Source organism: Pelodiscus sinensis, chromosome 17 (assembly GCF_052426305.1).
Source record: "Pelodiscus sinensis isolate ZL-2025 chromosome 17, ASM5242630v1, whole genome shotgun sequence".
Lineage (NCBI taxonomy): Eukaryota > Metazoa > Chordata > Testudines > Trionychidae > Pelodiscus > Pelodiscus sinensis.
This window is the reverse complement of record NC_143068.1, coordinates 9,737,486-9,762,032: the sequence shown is the minus strand read 5'-3', so window position 1 is coordinate 9,762,032 and position 24,547 is coordinate 9,737,486. Positions and strand designations below refer to the sequence as shown.

Here is a 24,547-nt window from a genome sequence, read left to right as displayed (position 1 = left end):
GATGCAGTGTTTTAAGTGTAGACTCGGCCTTGGTGTTCCAAGGTGAAGTGGATAAGGAGTTAATACAGGTTGAGGAGGTTGTGAAGGCTAGGACTATAACAGGGTTTAAAAGAGAACTAGATAAATTCCTGGAGGTAAAGTCCATAAATGGCTATTAGCCAGGATGGGTAAGGAATGGTGTCCCTAGCCTGTTTGTCAGAGGGTGGAGATGGATGGCAGGAGAGATCGCTTGATCATTACCTGTTCGATTCACTCACCCTGGGGCACCTGGCATTGGCTACTGCTGACAGACAGTGTACTAGGCTGGATGGACCTTTGGTCTGACCCAGTCTGGCCGTTCTTAGGCAGCAACCCTGCAGACGGTACATGAGAGCAAGGTATCAGTGTTCTGTCTTGACCAGCAGATTTTCTCCCTCCATAAAAATGAAACCCGTCTTGCTCCAAACACCCATTGTCTGTGCTAGATAAACCCACACATGTTTGTTTTGTGCAGTGCCCAGCTCTCTGCCCCCCAGGCCCTCCGGGTCCTCCAGGAATGCCAGGATTCAAGGTAAGCTAAACATCCTCTGCAAACACAAGGAGCTGAGTCCCAAAACGTGGCAGTGGGAGGCCCTGCGGCTGAGAGCAGGACTTGGTTGATGCTGAGGAGAGTCCACTAACATCCTCTTTTCTGAATAGTAATTGAGAGGTAGCCGTGTTAGTCTGATCTTGCTAAAACAAAAGGAAAAACTATGCAGCACTTTAAAGACTAACAAGATGGTTTAATAGGTGATGAGCTTTCATGGGCCAGACCCACTTCCTCAGATCATATTCTGGAAGACAATTGGCATGTCCATATATACCAAAGGAATACAATGAAAAAAGTAATACAGTGAAGCAAGGCTCCTTTCTCTGAGCCTGTGTGTCTTAGAGCGAATTCCCCAGACCGAGAGTGGGGAACCTTTTCTGGATTGGGGCCCACTGAGCCACAGAAAAATTAGTCGGGGGGCTACGCGCAGGTGAGAAGCAAAAAAAACCAAAACCAAAACACCACCTCACTGATATAGTCTCTAACTGAGAAGGAGAAAGACACTCCCCACATTCCCCTCACACACCAGAGCCTAGGAGGGCCCAGCCTACTAGATTTTGGCCCCTGGGCCTGCGGTTCCCATCCCTGTCCTAGACACACAATGCCATTCAATTTTACTTTCAAGAGACGGATGAAAGACACACACCCCATCCTGCATTCAGCACAGGCAAATCCCATTGACATCCACGAGCGTTCCAAATGCACAGGGCTTCCCACCAGGAGCCTGCCCCACAAAGCACGTATGCACCCCCTGCCTTGATTGCAGCGGGAGAATTGCGGAGCTTCCATGCTTTGCCAAATCAGGGATCCAGCTCCTTGTCCCGAGTCTCTCTCTCTGAGCTGTCGTTTCGCCCAGTTCCCCTGCAGCTGGGAGGATGCTCCCCAGTGCACACAGACGGACTTGCACTTTCTCTGCTTGAGCTAGTGGGCTAAAAATAGCAGTGTGCCTGGGGGAACACAGGCCGTGGCTTGGGGAAGCTTCCTGAGTACCCAGCCCTTTGGACCCTCTGGGCTTGTCTCAGGCAAGTAGCCGGGGCTGCTGCCCTTGCTACCCTGCTCTTTGTAACATGCTATCATGGAGCACAGCCAGCCCGGGCCTGCCAGCTGGGGGAGCCATACCCTTAGACACACCCTCTCATCAGTGCTGGGGCCAGACCCTGAGAAACACAGCACTGTTTTCAAAGCACACTTACAGTATGATGCAGAGATACACAGGCCTGTGCTGGCTTGAGCTGCCGGCTGTGCTGCTGGATGTGTTTTTCTGGTACACCAGGATTGCCACATGCCTGCCTGGTAGAGTTGCCCATTGTCTAATGACGCAAGCCCAAATACCTTTGCCACACCCCTTCCCTGAGTCCCCGCCCCTTCTCTGAGTCCCCGCCCCCTACTCCCTCCATTCCCCCCTCCCTCTGTCACTTGCTTTCCCCCATCCTCAGTCACTTTCACAAAGCTGGGGGCAGAGGTTTGGGGTACAGGAGGGGGTGCAGGAAAAGGCTCTGGGCTGGGGCAGGGAGTTGGGGTGTAGGAAGGGTCAGGAGGTTACCTCAGGGTTACCTTGTGTGGCTCCCAAGAGTGACCACCACACCTCTCTGGCAGCGTCTCCTAAGTAGCAGAGCCAAGGAGTTTCTGCACAGCGCTGCCTGCAGGCACCACCCCCACAGCTCCCATTGGTTGCAGTTCCTGATCAATGGGAGCTGCAGACTCAGTGCTCTGGCAGGGGTAGCGTGCAGACACACCCCTCCCCACAAGGGCTGCAAGGATGGTGCCAGCAGCTTCCAGGAGTGGCATGGAGTGAGAGTGGGCAGAGAGCCTTTCCTTGCACTGCTGACAGCGATGGTGGCTGTCAAGGGTCCCCAGTCTCTTTTCAACCACCTGGGCTCCTGGAAAATTGCCCACTTGGCCCCTTCCATTGATGGGCCTGGAGATACCCATTGTAGTGTAAAGGGCATAGCTCACATGACCAAATACCATTTCACCCTATTGCCCACATACCTTAGACCCTGACCACTCCTCATTTTACAATGTGCTGCTGCCAGGATGCAATTTCAAGGTAGCAGAGAGCATTCAAAGGCAAAGGGGATCGAGGCTCTAAAAAGACTCTAAAGACATCAGGTAAAAAAATGTCCAAAGCACCCACGTCCCATTTTCAGAAGTGACGAGGCATTGGGGACTCAGTCACTTAGATGCTACTGAAAAAATTAACCTTGGGCATTTAGGAGCTGTAATATGGGCAGCCACTTCATGGCCAAAGATCTCTCTGTGGTGCCCCGCCTCTGTTTCCCTCTCTTCCAGGCGGTTTAAAACTCACAGTTTGAAGAAACTCCACAAGGGGGTCCCATTTTTTTAGTCCTTTGATCCATGCCAAGCAATTCAGTGTCTCTCCTGATTAATCCCAAATAACACGAAACACAAATTCTCCTCATCTCAGCTGGCCTTTACAATCTCACCCGGGTGTACCAGGTCTGCTCCAGACTTCCCTGCCTTGAGAGCTTTCTCCCAGTGTCTCCTGCATCTTCAGCAACTCCCCTGCTGCCTCAAGAATACAGACATGACTGCATTCTCCCGGGCCTCTCAGTCCCAATCCCCACCTCACTGAAAGTTCCAGCCCAATTTTTTATCCTAGGATCAGATGATTCAACCTAGACGTGGCGAGTCCTGTAAGAGGATCTGGTTTAACTCTTCACTCACCAGCCCCCGAGCATGTCACCCTGTTACAAAGAGCCCACCTCTCCTTGGCCAACACTTTCGAAAACAGAATTTAGGCATTTTTGTACCTGTTACTCATGCACAACTTTAATACAGGTTGACCCTCTCTTGTATGGCACGCTCCAGTCTGGCAATGTCCATGCTGGCATGATTTTAGATAGCCGGCTGTCCATTTATCATCAGTGCAGCCAAGTTTCCCATGATCCCACAAAGTTTGTTCACAGCCACCAGACCTGTCTCTCAGTGTTCTGTGCAGTTGTTTAGCTCTAATTGACCCATAACTGTTTTCTAAGAGCCCAGGAAGCAGTGGGGTGTTTTGGTCATGCAGCTAGACACCAGTGACCTCCCGTGGTCTGGCAAATTCTCTGGTTTGGCACCAGTCAGGTCCCAAGGGTGCGGATTAGAGAGGTACAACCTGTAGCGTGCCTTCCCGTGGACACAGACATGTCTTGACCAAATGCAACTCCCGTCCAGGAAATGAGGACTGATACTATGCAGCAAATGTGTAAATTCCTCGCCAGTAACGTCAGTCAACGACCTGCCTTGGTTTAAATCCCGTGTTCCTCCTTGTGACGTAGTGGGGGGCTGGACACTCTTGTGGCTCACTGTGGTTGGGCATTCGCTGGCTGCTGTGTTGTGCTGTGGGTGACCCCTACTGGCGTGTGTCTGTAAGCACTGCCCAGCGGGGGCGGGGGGTTGTCCCTAAGGGCAGTGCATGTAGACCATGGCTAGCAACTTCACACCTGGCCAGGCGAAGGGGTTTAAACAAAGGAAGCAGTGTGGCCACCTGGGGGGATGAGTGTTCTGTGGTTTTGAGAAGGGGCAGTCTTGGCTGGGCAAACATGAAGAGAACAGACTAAATCAAGTATTGGGGGATCAGGGGCCTGGGTACCAAGGGGTCTAAGGCTGCCTGCCCCTTACTCCTATCTATGTCCACATCGAACCCGGGCCGTGCTGTATCTCTGAGAAGCAATAAACCCTCTCTAATCTACTGGCTGGCGGAGTCACATCTTGCTGCGGACAGGGGTGCAAGGTCAGGGGTCCCCGATACGCCATCACACCCCTTTTTGTAGCTTAACCTGCCACAGAGCAATCCTGAAACTCAGCTGACTCTTGGTTTTATTTTTAGGGCCATACAGGCCACAAAGGAGAACCTGGGGAAATAGGAAAAGATGGCGAGAAGGTAAAACTCTGTTTAAAGACAAAAAATCTGATTTGTCTTTTGAAAAATGTCAGACCAAGGAATTTATCTCAGGATGATGATGGGGCGGAAAGAGACGATTGATCATTAGCCTCCACCACTGTGTGTGTTTCAGATTTAAAAAAAAGAATAATTTCTATGATCACAAATGTTCAAGGGTGGATTCTACATTGGCACTTCCAATTTTGCCAGGCTTGGTTTTGCAGCTTGTGCGAAAGCTGCACTGATCACACACATTGGCTGGTTAGTTAGTTGTCTTTAGCTCTCTGATCAATTGATATGGATGCTCTTTGCGCGTGGAAGAAATTGCATAGAGGCTAGGGGCAGACCATGAGGCCACTGTTTGGGCGAGGGGGGTCTGGGCAGGTGATTGGTGAGAAGGGTGAGGCTGGGGAAGATTCTTGGGAAGAGAGCTGCCAGGAGGGAATTCGCCGAAGGCTGTAGGGTGAGATTTCTCATTGTCTAACCTCGCTTTGATTTGCTGTCTCCAGGGAGACCCAGGCCCACCCGGTCCTCCAGGGATTCCAGGCAGTGTTGGCTTGCAGGTAAAATCTGCCTTTCAAACCACAGCATTCCTGTGATGCTCCACCTGTCACGCAGGGTTTCAGTGTGAAATGCCAATGGTTGGGGTGCTGTCCACGTGGTTCGGGGCTCAGCCAGCCCCTCTCACCCAGCACAGAGATGGCAGCGCGCTGCCAGTCACAGACTGCACTGAGGGCCTGATCCATAGCCACTGGAGAGATCCATGTGACTGCCATGGCCTGGCTTTGGGCCCTGATAGCGGTGCCATCCTCTGGATGAAACATTGGAGGGAGAACCCCCCTCCCCAACTCTGAGGCCAGGCGGAGGCTAACAGCACATTTGAAGCGTGAGGGGAGCTGAGCTCTGCCCAGGGTCAGATGGCTCCCCGTTGTAAGGGCCTGGCTGCCCCCCGGCACACACTGGTGGTCACAGGGCAGCCTGGCCCCCAGCACCTCAGCTCTTGTGTCCCTTCTCGGCTCCCCAAAGAGACCCCACGCAGGGCTTTGTCAGGCCCGTCACAACTGCCCTCCCTCCTTAGAGTCTGACTCATTCACTTAACGTTCAAAACGAAACACACAAGTCTTCCCTCCTGCCTTCAGCTCGGTACAGGCCAATCTCCCCCTCTCTGGTCAGAGTCCTTCCTGCCATAGCAGGCTATTCCCAGCCCTTCCTAGGTTGGGGCAATTCCCTGGTCCCAGGGTTTTCTGGGCAGGAGCCTCTCTAACTCTGCCATCTCACGACAGCCTCCTGCGCATCCCCCTCTGTGCAGCCTCTGTGTGCTGTAAGTAGTGAACTTCTCTGTCTAGCAGGGCTCATTCTGTAATCAGGGCTGGCTTGGCTTCATGTTCCCCAGCCCCTTCTCCTTCCTCCCCCGCCCTGCCCCGTGACGACGCCTCCCTGAATCGATCCCCTGCCCCAAACAGAAGAACCAGACCTCACTGTCTCTGCTGGAGACCTCTGTGCTTTGGGGAGAGGTTCTTAGAGAAAGAAATTTGTCCTCCACCTCAAAAATCCCTACACTCGTCGTTGCGTCTTAAGGCTTTTTGGCCTCGGTTTTTAGATTTTCGCCTCCCTGCCTTTATCTCTTTCTGTTCTTTATTTGAATGACTGGCTTTTAACTGGTTGCTTTTCTCACCTAGGGGCCAAGAGGCTTAAGAGGCCTCACTGGCCCAGAGGGCCCAGTTGGGGACAGGGTAAGTAACTGTCATCTTCTCCAGACTTGCCTCTGGACTTTTCCCTCATTGAACCCTGGCAGGATAAAACCCTATGCCCCTGGTTAGAAATCACCGCCTCCTGTTAAGTTCCTGTCCATGTCCTGCAAGGGTATAAAGTTACACAGTCTCGTGGCCCTGTGGGTTGACTGGACAAAGGAAGTTCTGTGAAGATGCAAACTGTGGGCCTAATCCTTGCAAGTTCTCCATGTAGGGGACTGACCTTGAAGTCAGTGGAAGTTCTGGGCATGGGGTAGCCACAGATGGGACCCTATCTCAGGGCAGTTACCTAAGCATGGGGGGGTAAGCAGATCTCCTGTGAGGATATGAAGATGCTGATGAGCCTTGCAAGGGGGCGGGGAATGGAACTTCTGAATGTTTCGCATGTGATTCCTAGGTGGAAAGAGAAGCTGAAGAACCAATGGGAGGACAAAGATATTTAGAACGTTGGGGGGAGGGGAGATCATGAATGGGGGGGGGGAACATGAATGAACGCTGGTGTCCTAAGGTCCAGTCATCAGGTGCGCCACTGACTTCGGTGAGAATATGATCAAACCGTTACTGAGCAGTGGGGACTGACTAGCATGGGCTTCAGCTTAGGGGCTACCAGCTGAGCTTGAATGTTACCCAGGCTTCACAGCTGTGAGTGTTATGAGTCTGGTGAGAACAGCAAGGAGATTGAGTGAAAAATGGCTGATTTAGACCAATATCCTCTACTGGAGTCTATTAAAATCCAAACAGTTATTAAGGAGCATGTTGTGTCTTCTCATTGATATGTATGTGCTCCCTTGCTTGGTAATAATAGTTCCCCTAGAGGTGTGGCTAGATAGTGTGGTCCAGAAGAGTCCATGCCACCCTGAATACCCCTGATTTCATCTGATCTCAGAAGCTAAGTAGGTTTGGGCTTGGATGGGAGACCTCCTGGGAATACTGGTTACTGATGGCACCTGGTTAATGCTGCCTTCTTGTTTTTAGGGACCTATTGGATTCCGAGGGCCACCGGGGCTCCCAGGACCCCCGGGGAAAGCAGTATGTATCTGTTGTTACTTTTGTAGAGTTCCTTTGAGTCCTCTTGGGCCTGGCCTCGAATGTCACTGTTGAAGCCTACTGCTTGGTTTCACCACGCCAAATCTTCCGCTGCCAGTAAACAAAAGAACCACCCAATTCCCTCACCAGAAATAACACATGTTGTTGTGTCAGCTCAGTGGTCCCCGAGTGAGGTGTGCCCAAGCGATTGTATTTCCACAGAGCCTTCCTAATACCCTCTACAGAGCTCCCCTGCCCATCTGACACCGGCTCATTCCCATCTTCCTCAGCCCCGATCCCCACCACTCCGAGCTACGCACGAGCTCCCCTTCTGGCTCTCGTAGATTCAGCGCCTCCCATAGTTCTTCACTGTCCACCTTTCCCCCTCCCCACCACATGCACACTTCACCAAACGTGGACTCTCCTCTTGTGTGCGTCCTTCACTCCCTCGGTGTGGGGCGACGTCCCGCTTGGTAAGAGGAGCTTGTGCAAGCTCCACGTCTGCTTTCCGGCAGTTCCCTCCTTTTGGTCAGTGTCACATTTAGATCGCAGACCAGGTAAAATATTTGTCCTGTGCTAAGGGTGCCTCCCTTACACTCCTCCTGCATTACATTTGTGCCACTACACATCCTTCTTGTACAAATCCTGAGTGAATGGGATTTGTGCAGGGGAACTGTGGTGGGCTTATGGGGAACCCACCCCTCCCCTGTGGACACATCTCCTGTCCCTTTAGGCCACCCATCCCTGTTCTAAGATGTAGGGACACTTAGATCCAAGGGTTTGAGGACCTAGTAGCCACACCATCCACGCTGCCTGCCTTGCCGCCAAGCCTCTCCTCCACTTGGTTTCTCCGTGTTGCATGGTGGATGCAGAATCCCTTAGCCCATTTGCTTTGCAACCATCCGCCCTCGAATGGTGGGACTGCAGCAGGTCCATGACCCTGGGGAAATTCACCCTATGTGAACTAAAGTCAGGCCCTGTCGCTTTCCCATGCAGCAGGCACTGGACTGTTGCGATCAGGATCCAAGTGGCCACAGTGGGTTTCCCTCCTGCCCCTCCACCATATTTAACAAACAAAGTCTTTCAGATGAACGAGAGTCCCTGCCTTGGAGGAATCACAGCCTGACCCCAGTTGCAATCCATCCGTGCGCACAGTATTAGAGGGTGTAACTGCGAAAGCCCAGCCACGTTCCCAAGGTGACGTGGGCATCACTCGGCGAATTCCCGAGAACAGCATGGAGACCATCTTGGTGTTGGTCATCAAGACGAAGCTGGCTAATGGCTTTTCTTTTATCATTATAGGGAGACCGAGGAGACAAAGGGCCTCAAGGGCACAGAGGATCCAAAGGGGATACTGTAAGTGCAATAAAACTCTTTCCTCCTAAAATAGTGAGCGTGGTATCCAAAGAAATTGCATTTGCAGTCATGTGAAGGCTCTTTCCTTCTATTTGTGACACTTTGCAGGCAGAAGGGGAAAAAAAATCTCAAGGTAGATTAGAAACTGAGAAACTTCATGCCTGTGGCTGAGAGGCACTTTCGGGTATTGGACACACAGATGGATTCAAGGAGAATCCTCGGATTTGTTTCGCTCAACCCTGTGCTCCAAAGAGGCCTCAGAACACAGCCTTTACCTTCCACTGTGAGATGTTCCGTCACTGATCCAGGCCACAGGCCAACTTAATCTCTTCCTTGCAAGAAATCCTTCTGAAGTATCTGTATGTAGCAACCACTGATGATCAGGAGATGGAAGATAGTTCTGTTCCCAGTTCTGCTGCCAGCTCTCTGGGTGGCTTTAATCCCTCCCTGCCTCAGTTTCCCCATTTGTAAAATCGGGATGGTGATCCCTATTCATCCTTCTACATCATGTTAGGGTCTGTGAATAAAAATCACTGGCTACATGCTAAGTAACTGTAGTGGTTATTTCTATGAATCAGAATGTTTGGAAATTATTGCTGCTCCTAGAACAAATCTAGAAAAGATCTTTAGAAACAAACTCTTGCAAATTTTCTTCATGGAAAATAGTGCACGTGTGCATGTATTATACCTGGTCATAGATCAGAGCTTTTGACAGGATATTACCTCGTGCACAGTTACATCATTTGGTGTATCTTTTTGCCTGAAATCTGATTTCAGGCTGGAAGAGGAGTAGAGTGTAGCAAGATTTCTACACTCCCCCTCCTAATCCTTTTACTTGCTCCATTGGTCAGGCTAGTTATTTAATCCTTGATATTTTCCATCAACCAGGACTCAAGTGAGTGGGAGAAAAACAGGAATATTTTCCCAGCCATTCTGAGACAGCTGAGCATTAAGACTCAGATTTTTAACCGTGTCAAGCATTCTGCTACTAAGTATTACAAGGTCTAAATGACCTAGTCTGCTACATCCCATTTCCAAAAGTGATGTAGGAGCCTGTGTCTCACTGAAAGTCAGTGGGACTTAGACCCCTAAATACTTAGTCATTTAAGTCACTTAGGCCTTAATAAGAACACTAAGCGGAGCAACACGTACATACATTTAAAAGTCTGGGTCTGCGGGCTCAGGACTTGATTCACCAACCATTGGTGTCAATGGGAGTTTGCTCGTTTGGGTCAGGCTGCTGGTGCTGATGTGATGAGCGCACATCTTCCGCTGGGCTTGTGCTCTAAATGAGCTTAGTTATCCTCTGTGGATAGTTCAAGGTCTAACACAAATGGAACGAAATGAACCTATAGGGTTAAAATGTGAATGTTGAATGCATTTGATGCTTTTACCTAAAGCTACCTATCCTGTTTCTCTGGATATTTCCAGCATTGGGCAATAAATGATTTGTTTGTTTCTAGGGTAGACCTGGACCAAAAGGATCACCGGGGACTGGGGGACCCATAGGAGAACCTGTAAGTCAGATTTTAAAATTACAATCTCTCTGTTCCCTGGTTCAGGATTTAACAATACAGCAAATGTTTGTTCCTGTATGATGTAGTTTCCACCTCAAGGTGTATGTTTCAAAGTTGTCTGAACATGGACACTAAGGATCTGTTTTATGCAACTCTTCATGGTCTGATTCTGTAGAAATCAGTGGTAAATCTCTGTTTGACCTCAATAAGTTTGGAATTTGGCCCAAGGGTGAATTTGGCCCATGGTCCTTGATAGGACTGTTTGCCTGACTGCTCCCTATTGGGAGTGAAGGCTGCACACTCTGGCCATACAGACACGCAAACAATTTAATGCCCCAGCAGCATTTCTGCAGACATCTCTCTAAATGGAAGGGATAAATTTAGAGGCTGCATTTGAAATTAATAACATCAAATTGATTCCCTGTAAAATTGGCTTACAATTTAAAATACAAAGGTCAGATACCATAACAATGGGTCTCTGAAGTTTGTGTTTGGGGACTTTGTTTGTGTTTTGTTCTCTGGAATTTAGAATCTGGGCTGAACTTTTATGACCTAGAATTTATATTGTGGTTAAGAATAGATGCCCTGCAACAATATATCCAAAGTTAGTGAAACCTATGACCAACGATAGATTTATAGGAACTTATTGCTCATTAATACTCTTGAGGGACTTTGTAATTCAGCACTGAGGGACTGGCGAATCCTGACATGTTGCTGAACCTTTGCATGCGATTTTGTAATTGATCGTGTCTGGGTCACATTCTTATGCTGCGTCGTGTGCTTATTCAGGGCATGCCTGGCAAAGATGGACGAGATGGAACCCCTGGACTCGATGGTGAGAAGGTTTGTAGAATCCTCTTTAAACCCCACACAGAAAGATTTCAATTGCTATCATCCATGGTGCAAGGGTATAGGCTTTCATGGAGGAAAAACAAAGCTTGGAAGACTTGAGTTCAGGAGAAAGATTTCCTGTACCAAGGAACAAGGTGTTCTGTGGCACTTTAACAGACTAACAAATTTATGTTAACTGGTTAACACGCTACAAAGACAACTTCCCTGCCTTTGATATTCACATTTCCAAATCACATGGTATGAGTGAGCCACATCCAGCCTGACTTAATTAGCTTTATTAACTCTGGTCCTACTACAGTAAAACTCCAGTTGTCCGGCATCCAGTGGTCCAGCACTCCTGCTAGTCCGGCACCACCTGGAACCTGGAAGTGCTCCAGGCAGCCGGACAATTGGAGCTGCTCTGCCCCGGGCTTCCCGGAGTCAGCCGCAGGTCGATTTCAGCAGCAGCTGACTTGGAGCACCTGGGGCAGAGCAGCTGGGGTGCTGGGTTGGTCCCGTAGCGCCGCCCTTCAGCGCTGCGGGACCAACCCGGCAGCACCTCAGCTGTTCTGCCCCCAGACTTCCCCAAGTCAGCCGCTGGTCAGTTTCAGCAGTGGCTGACTTGGGGACACCCGGGGCAGAGCAGCTGGGCTGCTGGGTTGGTCCCATAGCGCTGCCCCTCGGGTCCTAAAGGTGCCGGATTATTGGAAGTTTACTGTATTGACAGGTAACTTCTTTTGCTATTATATAAACCCTGGATTTTGTCATTTCCACTCCAGCTCATCTGATAAAGTGGGTTTTACCCACAAAAGCTCATGACCTAACAAACATGTTAGTCTCAAAGGTGCCACAGGACTGCTCATTGTTTTTTAAAGTTACACACTAACATGGCTACCCCTGTGAGAAATGTATTAGGGTATTAGAGCATAAACTTCCGTGAAGAGCAAATGCACACTGATCACCCTGGAGAAAAAAAATCCCAACGCAAAATTAAACCCAAAGATTGTGTAACATAATGAACAGCTGATATTGCCAGTGACAGCTCCTTATTACACAATGACTAATTCTGAAGCGACTTATTAGTGGTGAAACCTGCAGTATAAGGGGTCTCCTCACAAAAAGTAGTTAATACCCTTTCAGAGCTGTTGGTGGAGACATCCTTTTGTTCTCATCACTTACAAGTGTTGTTACGGGTAGAGAGTTAGAAATGTAACTGTGAGGTTCAGATTTCTGAAGGAGAGCATGGTGGATGTTCTCTTGGAAAGGTACCTATTGTTCCTGGGAAGGGAGGAGAGAAGGGACAGCCTTCACATGTGAGAAATATGGGGCTGAGAATAGTGTCCCAAAAATACCTACCTCCAGTAGGTTCTTTTGGATTCAAATGCCAGTTTGTGCCTGCAGACATGGGTTTTGCAGACATAACATGTGCACCCCTATTTTAGCAGGTGCACTCTCCTTAGAATCACTGTCCAGGAATGTATGCAGAGGACTGATTCTGACCTCGCTTACAACTTTATTGATTGCAGGGGAGTTTTTTCTTTATTTACACAAGTGTGACTTGGAACAGTATTAAGCCTGATAAAGATTTAAGGCCTGATTCAGATCCTGCTAACAACCATGTAAATCAGGAGTAAGTCACTAAACCGATGGTGATGCACCGGCTTGAAGCTGGCTAGCGGAGGGCGAATCCAATCCAAAATATCCAACTTTGAACGTTGAACTTAAATGTCAGAAGGTTTAGGTGACTCCCTGCGTGGTGTAATCGTAAAAAGGAGCACAGGTTATCTAAGAGGATATAAACAGGATCAGTTCCTCCAAAGGGGCTTTTCTAAGATCACAAGTGAGTCTGGATTCTACAAACACTGGGTGGATGGGAAATAAACCCTGACTGTAAAATGCCTGTTTGCTGAAGAGTCTTCCCTGACTAATGTGAACAGCATCAGATCAGTCTATTGTCCACCTTAACCTATCATTGTTTATAGGGTGATGCTGGCCGCGTTGGTGTTCCTGGAGAGAAGGGGCCAAACGGACTTCCTGTGAGTGTCACAATATTATTTCCATAAAGGAATCGGAACATCTTGCCCAACATGCAAGTTATACTTCTCTGTCCTTTGATTGGTGTGGAGGCTACAAAGAGCTGCTTGTTCACACTTTGGTCAGATTTTGGAAGACACTGGTGCTTGTAATTCCCATTGGGAGGCACCAAGATGTTTTTCAAAATCTGTCCAGTTTTCTCCATCTACCATTAAGCCCATAAATCAAACTCTTCCTCCCCATGGTGAGAACACAGATGTCTGTACGTTATACAGATTGGAAGCAATCAGGGAGCGCCGCAAAGTAAGCCACGGCGGTACAGCTAGAAACACGATGGAAGAGAAATTTTCTCATCCAATCCCGTTGCAGCCAAAAGACTTTGTTAGGGAGAGGAGAGAGTGATTCTCTCCCCTGCAGTTGGCGATAATCAACTAATGACACTCCAGATTCGGGTGTCAGGCCCAGCTGTGTCAGTGTGAAGTGACTCAGTTGAAAATGGCACACCTCCCAGAGTGGCACTGTGGAGTGGCTGAAACCTTAGGCACATTGCCAAGGTGTTAGTTTGTGTCTTAAGATTTTCAAAATAAAACAAAGAAGAAAAATTTTAGTATCATGGTGACAGTGATCCCTTGGTCTAAAGGGCTATAGACTGGAAGTTGGCAGACTAAAATCTACAGTGTTCTGAATGATGACTTATTCTAAGATATTGGCCAAATTAGTTAATATCGCTGGTCTTCAATTTCTTCATCAGTAAAATATGATCAAAGTACTTACCCCTTTCCAGTTTTATAAAGCTTTTCCAGTATCATGGTTCTATGTAAGTGTAAATTACTGTTGTTATTTGTATGTTTCATGTTCACCCTTCTTTCTCATTGTTGTCATTGGGAGGTGTATGGGTAGCACTGTGAATAATGAACTAGCTGGTACTGTCTACCCTTGTTTTCACATGAAAAAATGTCTCTAATAGAAACGTATGTCCTGTGATTCTGAATGTCTACGTATGTTTAATCAGACAGTAATTGTGTAATTGTTATTGTCTATAAACTGAACAGTTTCTGTTATGATTTTTTTTTTGTAGGGGCTACCTGGAAGACCAGGTCTCAAGGGATCAAAGGGTGAACTAGTAAGTGAAGGTTGTATTTTCACTGGGAAACTATTAAGTGTATCAATGTAGTGCACTGCAGTTTTAGGTATGATCTGGCAAACATTTACGCATGTGCTTAATTTTGAGCACCAGAATGGTCTCGCTGAAGTTAAAGAGCAGAAAGCATGGGCATAAATATTTACAGGATTGAGTCCTTGCGCTCAGGGCCTGCTTTTTTTTTTTTTAAACTGACCCATTTGAGTCACCTGTTGAAGTGACAGAACATGGCTATTCTGCTCACTGTACACATTGTACCTGCTCAGCTGTTTCTCAGTAGGACTTTTGGAGATTTGACTTTGAGAAATTGAAATGCAAAATAGAAGGTAATTAAATTCAATCTCCAAAGGTGTTTATTTGTGAAGCTCTCTCAAGACAAAAGTTTCTTTAGACAATTTGCTTCCATTCCAAAAACCACAAAGAGGCCTCTGATAACCCTACCAGTGGCAAAATTTTGGAATTTGCCTCACTGCTGCCAAACTTTCACCCTGAAGTCATGAGGCATAGCTGCCACACAATGTATGTAAAACAGCTTTCTGAGTAAATCTGCATCAACAGTCTCCTTCAAAATGAGCTACATGGAAGCTTTATAACAGTGCATTTCATTCCTACACCTTGAGACATTCTGCTGGATCTCAGCAATGTTGGTTGAAAGAAAATCTGAAACAGGCTGAGATAATTTATCATGAAATTGCTCATGGAAGTGTGTTTGTTCTGACTTTCCCACCATTTCAATTTTCTATTTAGCATCTGTCTTATTGTTACTATATACAAAGACTACTAATCCTCATGCATCAGGGTGCACACTCTTCACTGACTGTGTTCAGGAGGAAATTCCTCCCACATGCGATGTTGCTTAATATAGTGGAAGTCCGAGCATGCGCGCTTTAGCAAAACTGATCTATAAAGTTATATGCTATAAGAAGACTCTTCTTGGTATTTTATTCCTGCTTTTAAGTCTGTTTTGTTATCTTATCCAGCCAGTTGACCATTTGTTCTCTTCCCTACAGGGTAGTCCTGGAGAGATGGGAGAGGCAGGTCCATCTGGAGAACCAGGTATCCCTGTAGGTATCTCCACATCTTATATATATCATAATATTCAGGGCTTCTTAAATTCCACCACTAAGCTTTTGCTCCCATGCTGCTTCTCAGGCACAATTGAGCATGGCATAGCTGTAGGAAGCGATATGGACATCTCCCTCACACGTGCACATGCACATATGTATATGGTTTGTATACAGAGATCTATAAAAGTCTGTGCCCACAGGGCTGACAACACAGTCCTTCACCTGTGGATGTAGAAACATTGTGTGTGACTGTATCTGGCAAGTGTGATGTGGGGCATCAGTCATGTGTGTTCTTCAGAAGCTGCTGTGCTCAAATACCACTTACCCTGCTGCATTGGGGTCAATGAGGCCCATTTAGGGAGGCAGCGTGACCCAGGCCGCTGCTTCCCACAGCTCCCCTTGGCTGGAAACAGCAAACTGCAGCCAATGGGAGCTGTGAGGCTCCTTACCTATGGATGCTTAAATAAATGAAGCACCTCGTGGCCCGCCAGCAGCTTGCCCGGGCAGGCCCACGACCCAACTTTGAAACCCCCTGCTCAAGTGGATAGACTGGGATTCAGGAAACCCTGGTTGTATTCTTGGGTGGCTGGGTAATCTTGGGCAAGTCACAGTGCCACTTTCTGCCTCAGTTTCTCAATCTGTAAAATGGGGCTAATGATCCTGGCCTCCTTCGTAAAGTGCTTGAGCTCTGTGGATGACAAGTGCTAGATACCAGCTAGGCAGTATTGTTATAATTCATTAAATAGCTGACACCCAGGAACTGACAGTGATGTGAGGCACCAATAATATATTTGTGTAATACTTCTACAGTGGGCTGGGAAGTTTGTATTCCTGCTTGAAAAACAGCACAGATGACTTTCTGATATTGTTGATAGGGTGATGCTGGTGTCCCCGGTGAGAGAGGTGAGCCCGGATTGAGAGGATCATCTGTAAGTAGAACATTGCTTTGTCAATCTTCAAATCTTTCTGTACTTAAATGACCTCTGTGATCAATCTTCAGAGCCTCTATCAAGCTAAAATAAAAAGCTGCATCTTCTACTGGCGTAACATCAATGGCTTTAGCTGAAAATACAAGGGCCAAGGTCTCCTCTCTGTTACCTCAGTGTAAATATGGAGTAACCAAACTGAAGTCACCAAAATAGTGTGAGAGCGCGAACTGACATTCACAATATTACAAATTCCAGATCACCATTTATTTTCCTATTACACCCCACCAGTGCAACTGTTGTGGCTGGGCCTGAATTTACAGGAGTTTTTTATCTTAAGTATTTTTGAAATTAAGTCTAAGGTGATTTCTTGTATGGGCAGAACACGAGATATGTAATTCTTCGAAAAAACCTGCTCTTTAAACTTCCAAGAAAAGGGAAATATACCTGAGAGATGCAAAAATTATTTGTTTTTATGTCCTTACATTTCAAAGTAAAATTGGGTGGGGAAATTGTGAGATATTTAGCTGGCAAAGCAAAATAAAAAGGAATATATTGAGAAAGGGACGGATTCTCATCTCAGATCTCATCTATACTAGAAAAGTCTACCGGTTTAACAAGATCAAGTCAAACTGGTGCAACCCTCTAAGTCAGGTTTACTAACACCAGCTTAACCCATGTGTATTCCTACTAACTTGTATTAGTATCACCTTATGCAAAATCTATGTAAACAAGGGTTAAACAGGTGTAAATGTGTCTATATTAGGGGAATTTACGGGTTTAACTAAATTGGTTTTGTTACAGCTGTTCATTTTTCAAATCTAGATGGGGCTTTACTTACGCCCGTGTGACTTCAGAGTAACTCCACTGATTTCAGTGGAGATCAGGGTCTGGCTTGGGCTATTTAAAAGCATGGCCACATAACGGTCATTTTCAGTAGCATACAGCTTTATTTTGTAAAGGAACGTATAGCTCTGTGCTCTACAAGAAAGACAGTTACAAAGTTAAATGAGAAAATGAAAGCAGGAAGAAAAATTGAGAGGCATGGAGGTGTCATCATAGCCAGTAAAGTGGCTGTATAAAAATGGCACTATTTTATTTAATTAGATTTGCTGCTTGGGTTTATTCTAGGTCATGTCTTCTTCCTTTAAAAAATGAAGGTTGAGAGCCATGCAGCGCCAGCACAGCTATGGGAGACTGATCTAGATTTTCATTTGTCTCACAGTAATAGATTGCATTAATGAAGCACAAACCAGAAAGAATCCAACTGGACTTTGAGATTTCCGAATGAGTTTGTCATCCTGGCAGTTAGAAAAACAGGCTTTTTTTCCTTTTTATGTTGTAAACTGAGTAAATCTGACGTAGAGTCACTGAAAGACAATGTAGGTGGAATCTCTCAAAGCCATTTTCATGGCAGAATTTCACTTACCCTATTAACTTTGTTCGCTTTGCTTCAGTTGCATAATGGCATTGCTTTAATAAATACACTGCACCTAAATTGGGGAATTATTGCTCAGAAAGTGAAGTTAGATCATGTAAATGAGAGAGAATAGTAGCATATGTGAAATTCTATTTGTCGGAGTCCGGATTCAGGAAGGTACTTAAGCATGTGTCCAGTGGTGAAAGTAACTTAAAATTTTTTACAGCTACTGTCCTATTGCAACCCAGGTTCCTACTAGCTCTTTAAATAGCTCCCTGCTGGCTTCTGCCACAGCTCTTGCTGGAGCTGTGCACCAAAGTGCAATTCACATCTGCATGTGCCCAATGTTAAGCGCGGGACTCCCATTAACTTCAGATCTTATTGAGTAAAAAACTAAAGGTTTTACATAGCCTACTGACGTGGGACTGCTTATAGGTGCAAAGAAGGACACATGCCTAAGTACTTCACTGAACTAAGGTCTGATTTTTATCTCAATGACAGTAGCTTTATTCCAGTGTATGAGTGATGTCAGTTACATTTTTATCCATTTAACACTAGTATGCGATCATGACTTGTATAATATCCTATATGCTTGAGGCAACTAACATTGATGGGTCAGAAAATAAATAGAACTAGTTCTCTATACTTCCAAAGCTACAGGCAAAATCATCAGAACCATCTAAATCCCATTAATTTTACAATGGGATTTTAGCACCTACATGACATAGGTCCTGAGACAATTGTACCGAGTGACTTTGGAGTCAAAGTCCCATTTTCAGAAGAGCCTTATTGCTTAGTCGTAGGCTCCTAAGTCACTTAGGCACTTTCAAAAGTTGATCCACCATCTTGTGTGTGTGTGTGTGTGTGTTTGTGTGTGTGTGTGTGTGTGTGTGTGTGTGTGTGTGTGTTATTCTCTCAGTAGAATACAGCCTAGAATCTTGTAGACAGCTCTTCATTTTCAATCAGAAATGTTTTAGTTGGAAAAACAGAAAACGCAAAAGGCTGCATTTTCAAAATGCCTCACCTAAGTTGCTTGTGTAAAAGGTGCCTGCAGACGGATGTGAGTGCCAGTTTTGCATGTACCAATGTATGCACCGTATCATGCCTTTGTATTTGTATATGTTTATTTCAAGAGGGCAGGTTGGACACCAAATGCCTGACTTTCAGAGGGGCTGTACGCTCGCAGCTCCTATTTGCTTTCTTTGTAATGGTGGATGCTCAACACATCTGGAAACAGGCCTCGGGTTTTCAAAATGCCAACCCCTGCAGTCTGTTTCTTTAATTACCAGTTTTCTTCCTAACATCATCTGACAATTCAGTAAGAGTTGGAAACCGGTTCAGTAAATTAATTAACTTAACCTGCATGTAATTAAATATGTGTGATCAAGTTAGTGCTGGAGTTGCTTGCATCTCCATCTACCGTTTCTCTCCCCCTGGAAAATTTCTTTCCAAGCAGGATATTCATCAGCCTACTATGAACAAAATGATCTGTGTATTGGAAAAGGGGTGAAGGAATCTCTGTTCCTGAAATTTAGAATAGCAGCTCATGAAGCTCCTGCCTGGGTGTAAAAATAATAATGAGTGGAATCCTTGGCCGCTTATTTGAAAGTCCACCCCCTTTAGTGACCAGGAAGTCTCAAGGGAATGGTCAGGTGTGTCCTTCACAAAAGCACCAGGTAGCATATTGTGGTCAGAAAGCTCCCATTGATTTTAGTGGGATTAGTCGTGTGCTTGAAATCGGGCATCTGCTTCCTCACCTTGCTGAATCAGGCCAATGAACTAGATCCATTCAGAACTGGCGTGGCAGGTCCGTGTTGACATAATCTCAGGGCTGTGTGTATAGGGAAACGTGTCTAGGGAAACGTGCACATGTCCTGTTGTGCCCTTCTCTAGCCAGGGTCACTTAGTCCCTTGTGTCCATAAGCACCAAATGAATCAAATGAGTAAAACAAATAATCATTATGGGGAATGGAATAAAGTTCATTGTCGGAATAAAGTTCAATATGCAGCAAGCTGCATTATAATGGCCGTCCATCAGCACGACTATTCGGACCTCTTCTATTCCCCAAGACAGCCTGCTTTTTGTTGTTACAACAAAGGCAATTTAACTGTGTTCATGACTCAGTTGGTTGTGTATTATCTTTCTGAATGAGGCTTGTTCTTCTCTTTCTTAGGGCGCACTTGGTCTTCAAGGCCCATTGGGAGCCCCGGGTGTAAGAGGCTTTCAGGTCAGTAAGTGAGCAATAGGGGTAATTTAGTACACACCAGGTTCTCCTCGTAAGGGGTCTGTGCAAACAAGATAATGGGGTGATAAGGACAGATTAGAGGAGCACCTGGATTTCAATTAATCAGAACTTATTTAATGCTTCCTTTGATGTAATACAGAGAAAAGGGGAGCTAGTGGCCAAAATACAACTCTGTCCACCACAAAAACACACACTCTCTTTAATTCACCGATACAGAGGAAGGCTTTTAGGGTATGTCTACACTACCACCCTAGTTTGAACTAGAGTGGTTAATGTAGGCAACCGGAGTTGCAAATGAAGCCCGGGATTTGAATTTCCCGGGCTTCATTTGCATATTGCCGGGCGCCGCCATTTTTAAATGTCCGCTAGTTCGGACTCCGAGCCTGCAGCTACACGCGGCACGAACTAGGTAGTTCGGATTAGGCTTCCTATTCCGAACTACCGTTACTCCTCGTGGTAGTTTCGGGCACGGAGTCCGAAGTAGCGGACATTTAAAAATGGCGGCGCCCGGCAATATGCAAATGAAGCCCGGGAAATTCAAATCCCGGGCTTCATTTCCAACTCCGGTTGCCTACATTAACCATCCTAGTTCGAAGTAGGGTGGTAGTGTAGACATACCCTTAGAGTTGATCATTTTATATTCTTCTTCATCGGAATATTCCCAACCCACTCATCTTGAGTATCCTCTGTGCCCCTTCTTTAATCCGGTCACCCCAGTCCCATGATACTACATGGCAGTGACTCTCCCCTCTCCAGCGAAAAAGCGTCTAGGGCCAGGTCTACCCCTAACTACAGCCCGCATAACTATGTCGGTGATGAGCTGGGCCCCCAGGCCAACAGAGCTGTGCCAGCAAAAGCCTTAAGCCGAGACTCCGTTTTACCGGCAAAGCTGCTCTTTTGCCAGTATTCACTTGGAGGAGGCGGGGGCTGGACAGCTCTGCTGGCAAATGTGCATCCCCACCGGGAGCGCTTTGCCGACGCAGCGCAGCGGTGGATCTGGTGTCAGCAAAGCCGTCCAAGTGCAGATCCGCCCCAGGATTCCACATGGAGCCAGAGCAGCTGAACTGTCTACTCAGGAGCATCACCCATCACTCCCATATCGGCAGCACCTCCCACCTCTGTTCTCCAGGCCTCTCCCAGTGCTGTGCAAATGTCTTCCAGGAGCCACAGGCCAGCCTTACACACGGCCTCTTATAAAGCTGCTTGGAATTAAATATCTGATGGTTTCCATGCAGTTCTCCAGATACCGACCCCACAGAGCAGCAAGGGCTGTATCATCCTAGGCCCAGGGAGCCTCGTCCTACTGAAGCTTTCGTTGCTTCCTGTCTCCCAAATTTGGTTCTGGGGGAGCACCCCCATGGCTTAACCTAGCTGCTAAGCAGCCTGGGCTAATGGCACTGATGCCCTGCTAGGGGATGGGCTGGAGTACCTCAAAATGTCATCTCCCCATCCCTCTAAGTGGTGTTGGAGGGGAAGGGTGGGGACGGCAAGCAAGAACACGGGGAAGGAAAAGGGCAGGACAGAGGGCTGAAAGGAGAGCAAGGACAGGGATAGTGTTTGGCACTTGGGGGAGGAAAGAAGGAAAAGGGAATCGGGAATTAATGGCTTGGTTGAGGGAATCGATATTAAATCTGGTGAACTCTTGGGTCATTAACAGGTGCAAGGACTCTTGTCTTTGTTTTATTTTCTCTATAGGGCCGCAAAGGTGCCAGTGGGGAACCTGGACTCCCTGGCCCTACTGGGATCCGTGGGGAATTTGGTGACAGGGTAAGTAGAGCCGGCATGTTTACCATCCTGCAAATACAGCTGGGGTCTCTAACAAGGCTTCCGTACCAAATCCGGGTGAAAAATCAAAATCTTGAATAGTTTCATGAACCAAAAATTCTGGAAACGGTTTCAGTTCAAGTCAATTGAAAAGTTTTGTTCTGATTTTGACCTTTTTGTGTCTTAAAAAACCATTTTTAGTTGGTTTGCTCCTGAGAGGATGGTCTGAATGAGAGCTGTCCTTTCTGTACCCTCTCCCTACCCAGTTCCTTCCACTCCGGGTGAGAAACTGACCAAGTATGGGGAACCTCTGACAAACAGAATAACTTTCCTGTATAGCAGATTCTCCCCACTGAGGCCTGTGTCAGCAGCGTCTGCCTGTCTCTGCTTGGTTTAATGTACTAGCCCTTACTCCTTTTTCCCTAAGTGTTGATTATGCAGCAAACCAATCTGTTTATTTATCAGGATTTTCCCCAGATCTTTCAGAGGTACAACTATGTCCCTAGTGTCCTCTGACATCTGGGAATAAAAGTAAATTTAGCAGAGCTGCACTAGCTTCTGCTCCCTGCCAGACAGACGATGGAACACAAAAATCAAATATTCAGTGCACTTGGCAGCCCCTCCCCTTAAAATTTTCAGCATCTCATTTTGAACCCGACCTCTAGCATTCGTTTTTATAGCAACAGATAACTAAGACAAATTGCGGGGGCAAACAGTAGTGATTAGATGCTACCTTGCTGACTTGCAATGGCCTGCAATTGCGAATGATCAAATACAGGCATCCAATGACATTTACCTCTGCAAGTGCAAAACTTCCCCTGCAGAGTTTAGGGGCTGAAATTCAAGCACATGACACCATTCAGCTCATAGAAATAAGAGACTAAGCCGATCTAGTGCTTCAGAGATTGGGTTCAATTCCCTGCTCCACCGCAGACTGTATGTGACCTTGGGTGAGTCACTAGCCTTCTCTACCTCGATTCCCCTTCTGTAAAATGGGGATAACAGCCCTGTCCTGCCTCACAAGAGCATAAGAATAAATTACAAATTGGGAGGTACACAGATACTATGGCATAGGGGGACATAAGTATGCAAGGCAGAAGAGTCACCTAGAGAGGCCAAGTTCTTATGTCTTGATATTTAGGTACAACTGATTAACAAGCAGAATCATTCCTTTATGCGTCTTGATGTGAGCTTCAGCAGGTGATCATGACAGATCAGGCTTTCACTGACCTATTGCTAAAAATGAACAACAACCCTGAGTCATAGGAGGTAGAGCAGGAAAAGGGAGGAAATCATGAACTAATCAACATTTCTAGTGCTGCAGCGCCATTCCTAGAAGTCCCACTATGATTAAACTGAGTAGTTTATTTCAACAAGATTTCTAGTGCCTATCTCGACCAAATTGGACTATTTGTTTGCAATAGAGCCAGAGCCAGAATGGGTTTACTGTGCATGCCGGATATGCAGACCTCATCAAAGTGCAAGATCACTGTGCTCACAGGAAAGTTACATTTTAGTTTCTTAGAATATTTGCTTAGGACTTTTTTAAATCCTTTTTTTTTTTCAACCTGAAACATACCTGGGTTTAAATAGGCTAGAATTTAAAAATAAAATCCAGTGGTTTGATTTCAATAGAATTATTGAAAAGAAACCAGCTGGGCAAAAATGAATGATTTCCCTCCCTCTTCTGCTGCCTGAGAACAGTAGCTGTGTGTTCCATGGCTCGCTTCATGTCAGCTGTTAGGTAAATAATCACCCCTGTGCGCCACGGATTTCACAATGGGTCTCTGTGTTAGATTTGGAAGAACCTTATATAGAGATGATGCTTCTCTGTCAGAAGGGGCCAGTCAGAAGGGGCCATGAGTCTGGAAGTTACAACGGCAGTCAGATTGCGAGAACAAGGACCGCTGATTGGGCAGTTGGAGAAATGTTATTTTTGGAGACGACGCATCCCTTTAGAACTATGGCCCTGTTAAAAATGAGCGAACAGGGAACAAATAGTGTTTAAAAAGTAGCAGCCCTATCACAGGATTGGGGGGGAAATATTGCATTTGCCACGGATTCATTTTAAACGACAAGCTCTAAATATCCAAATTTGTTTCTGCATTTCTACCTTCTGGCTTGTTACCTCTGAGTTATTTTAATAGGGAAAGTTTTTTTAATAGAACTTTCAGTTTTTTAATTGGATCTTTAGTGCTTGACTTAAATGAAATGATGCCCACTAATCTTGTGTGTGTGTTCTATCACATTGTTCTGCTAGAACAATTTCTAGAGCCATGGAAAAAAAATCACGTTTCCCAACGGCCAAATCGATGAATGTTCTATAAAACCACTGTTCAAAGATTACAATAATTGAACCATTCCACAACACGTTGCAGCAAACTTGAATTTGCTCCCAGCTGTGTGAGATGGATCCAAAATCATAGCCAGGGCTGCAAATGAACTGCTTCCTTCTCTGTTTGCTAAATAGGCTTGGTTGCTTTTTGGGATGTTTCTTCAGATTGGCTAAATTACTTGTACATGGATAAATACAGCTGCTGTGTTCACCAAGTAAAATCCTTTTATTCCTATCGACATCTGATCCTACCACTTAGAATAGGATACCAGACAAGACGGATCCCTTCCCAGCAAGTTCCTAATCTTGCTTCTCTGTCAGGGACAGCCAACCCTAAACCTTTGTGAAAATGGACATATTGTTAGAGGCCTTGTAGAACGGTCATGAACATTCACTAGTCCTGAAACACAAAGCCACGCTCCTTATAAACAATCTAAGTCTCTTTTACTTGCCCGGAGATGAGGAGGGGACGGAACCTTGCCCAGGAGTGAGTAAGGAAGTAGAATTTGACAAGTCTGATCAGGGCTGGATTAAGGAAGGGGCTTTAGGGGCTGCAACTCAGGGCCATGGGCTAAGGGAGGGGTTTGCAAATAAGTGCCAAACTGCAGATATTTGTGCTGGGCTCGCTTAGCCTGGGACCCTGGGCTGCAGCCACGAAAGCCCCTGCATTCCGACC

The 24,547-nt window shown here is 46.4% G+C and overlaps 1 protein-coding gene across 1 annotated transcript in view; it reads left to right on the top strand.

Moving 5' to 3' along the window:
* The window catches only part of COL9A3 (collagen type IX alpha 3 chain), an 87,414-nt gene that overhangs the window by 44,781 nt on the left and 18,086 nt on the right, over nt 1-24,547 (top strand). Inside the window, exons 11-24 of the mRNA XM_075901075.2 lie at nt 494-550; nt 4,404-4,457; nt 4,967-5,020; nt 6,137-6,190; nt 7,184-7,237; nt 8,537-8,590; nt 10,054-10,107; nt 10,897-10,950; nt 12,921-12,974; nt 14,051-14,095; nt 15,124-15,177; nt 16,056-16,109; nt 19,701-19,754; nt 21,468-21,539. Of these exons, the coding sequence (XP_075757190.2) occupies nt 494-550; nt 4,404-4,457; nt 4,967-5,020; nt 6,137-6,190; nt 7,184-7,237; nt 8,537-8,590; nt 10,054-10,107; nt 10,897-10,950; nt 12,921-12,974; nt 14,051-14,095; nt 15,124-15,177; nt 16,056-16,109; nt 19,701-19,754; nt 21,468-21,539 (768 nt within the window). The remainder of the gene's footprint in view (nt 1-493; nt 551-4,403; nt 4,458-4,966; nt 5,021-6,136; nt 6,191-7,183; nt 7,238-8,536; nt 8,591-10,053; nt 10,108-10,896; nt 10,951-12,920; nt 12,975-14,050; nt 14,096-15,123; nt 15,178-16,055; nt 16,110-19,700; nt 19,755-21,467; nt 21,540-24,547) is intronic.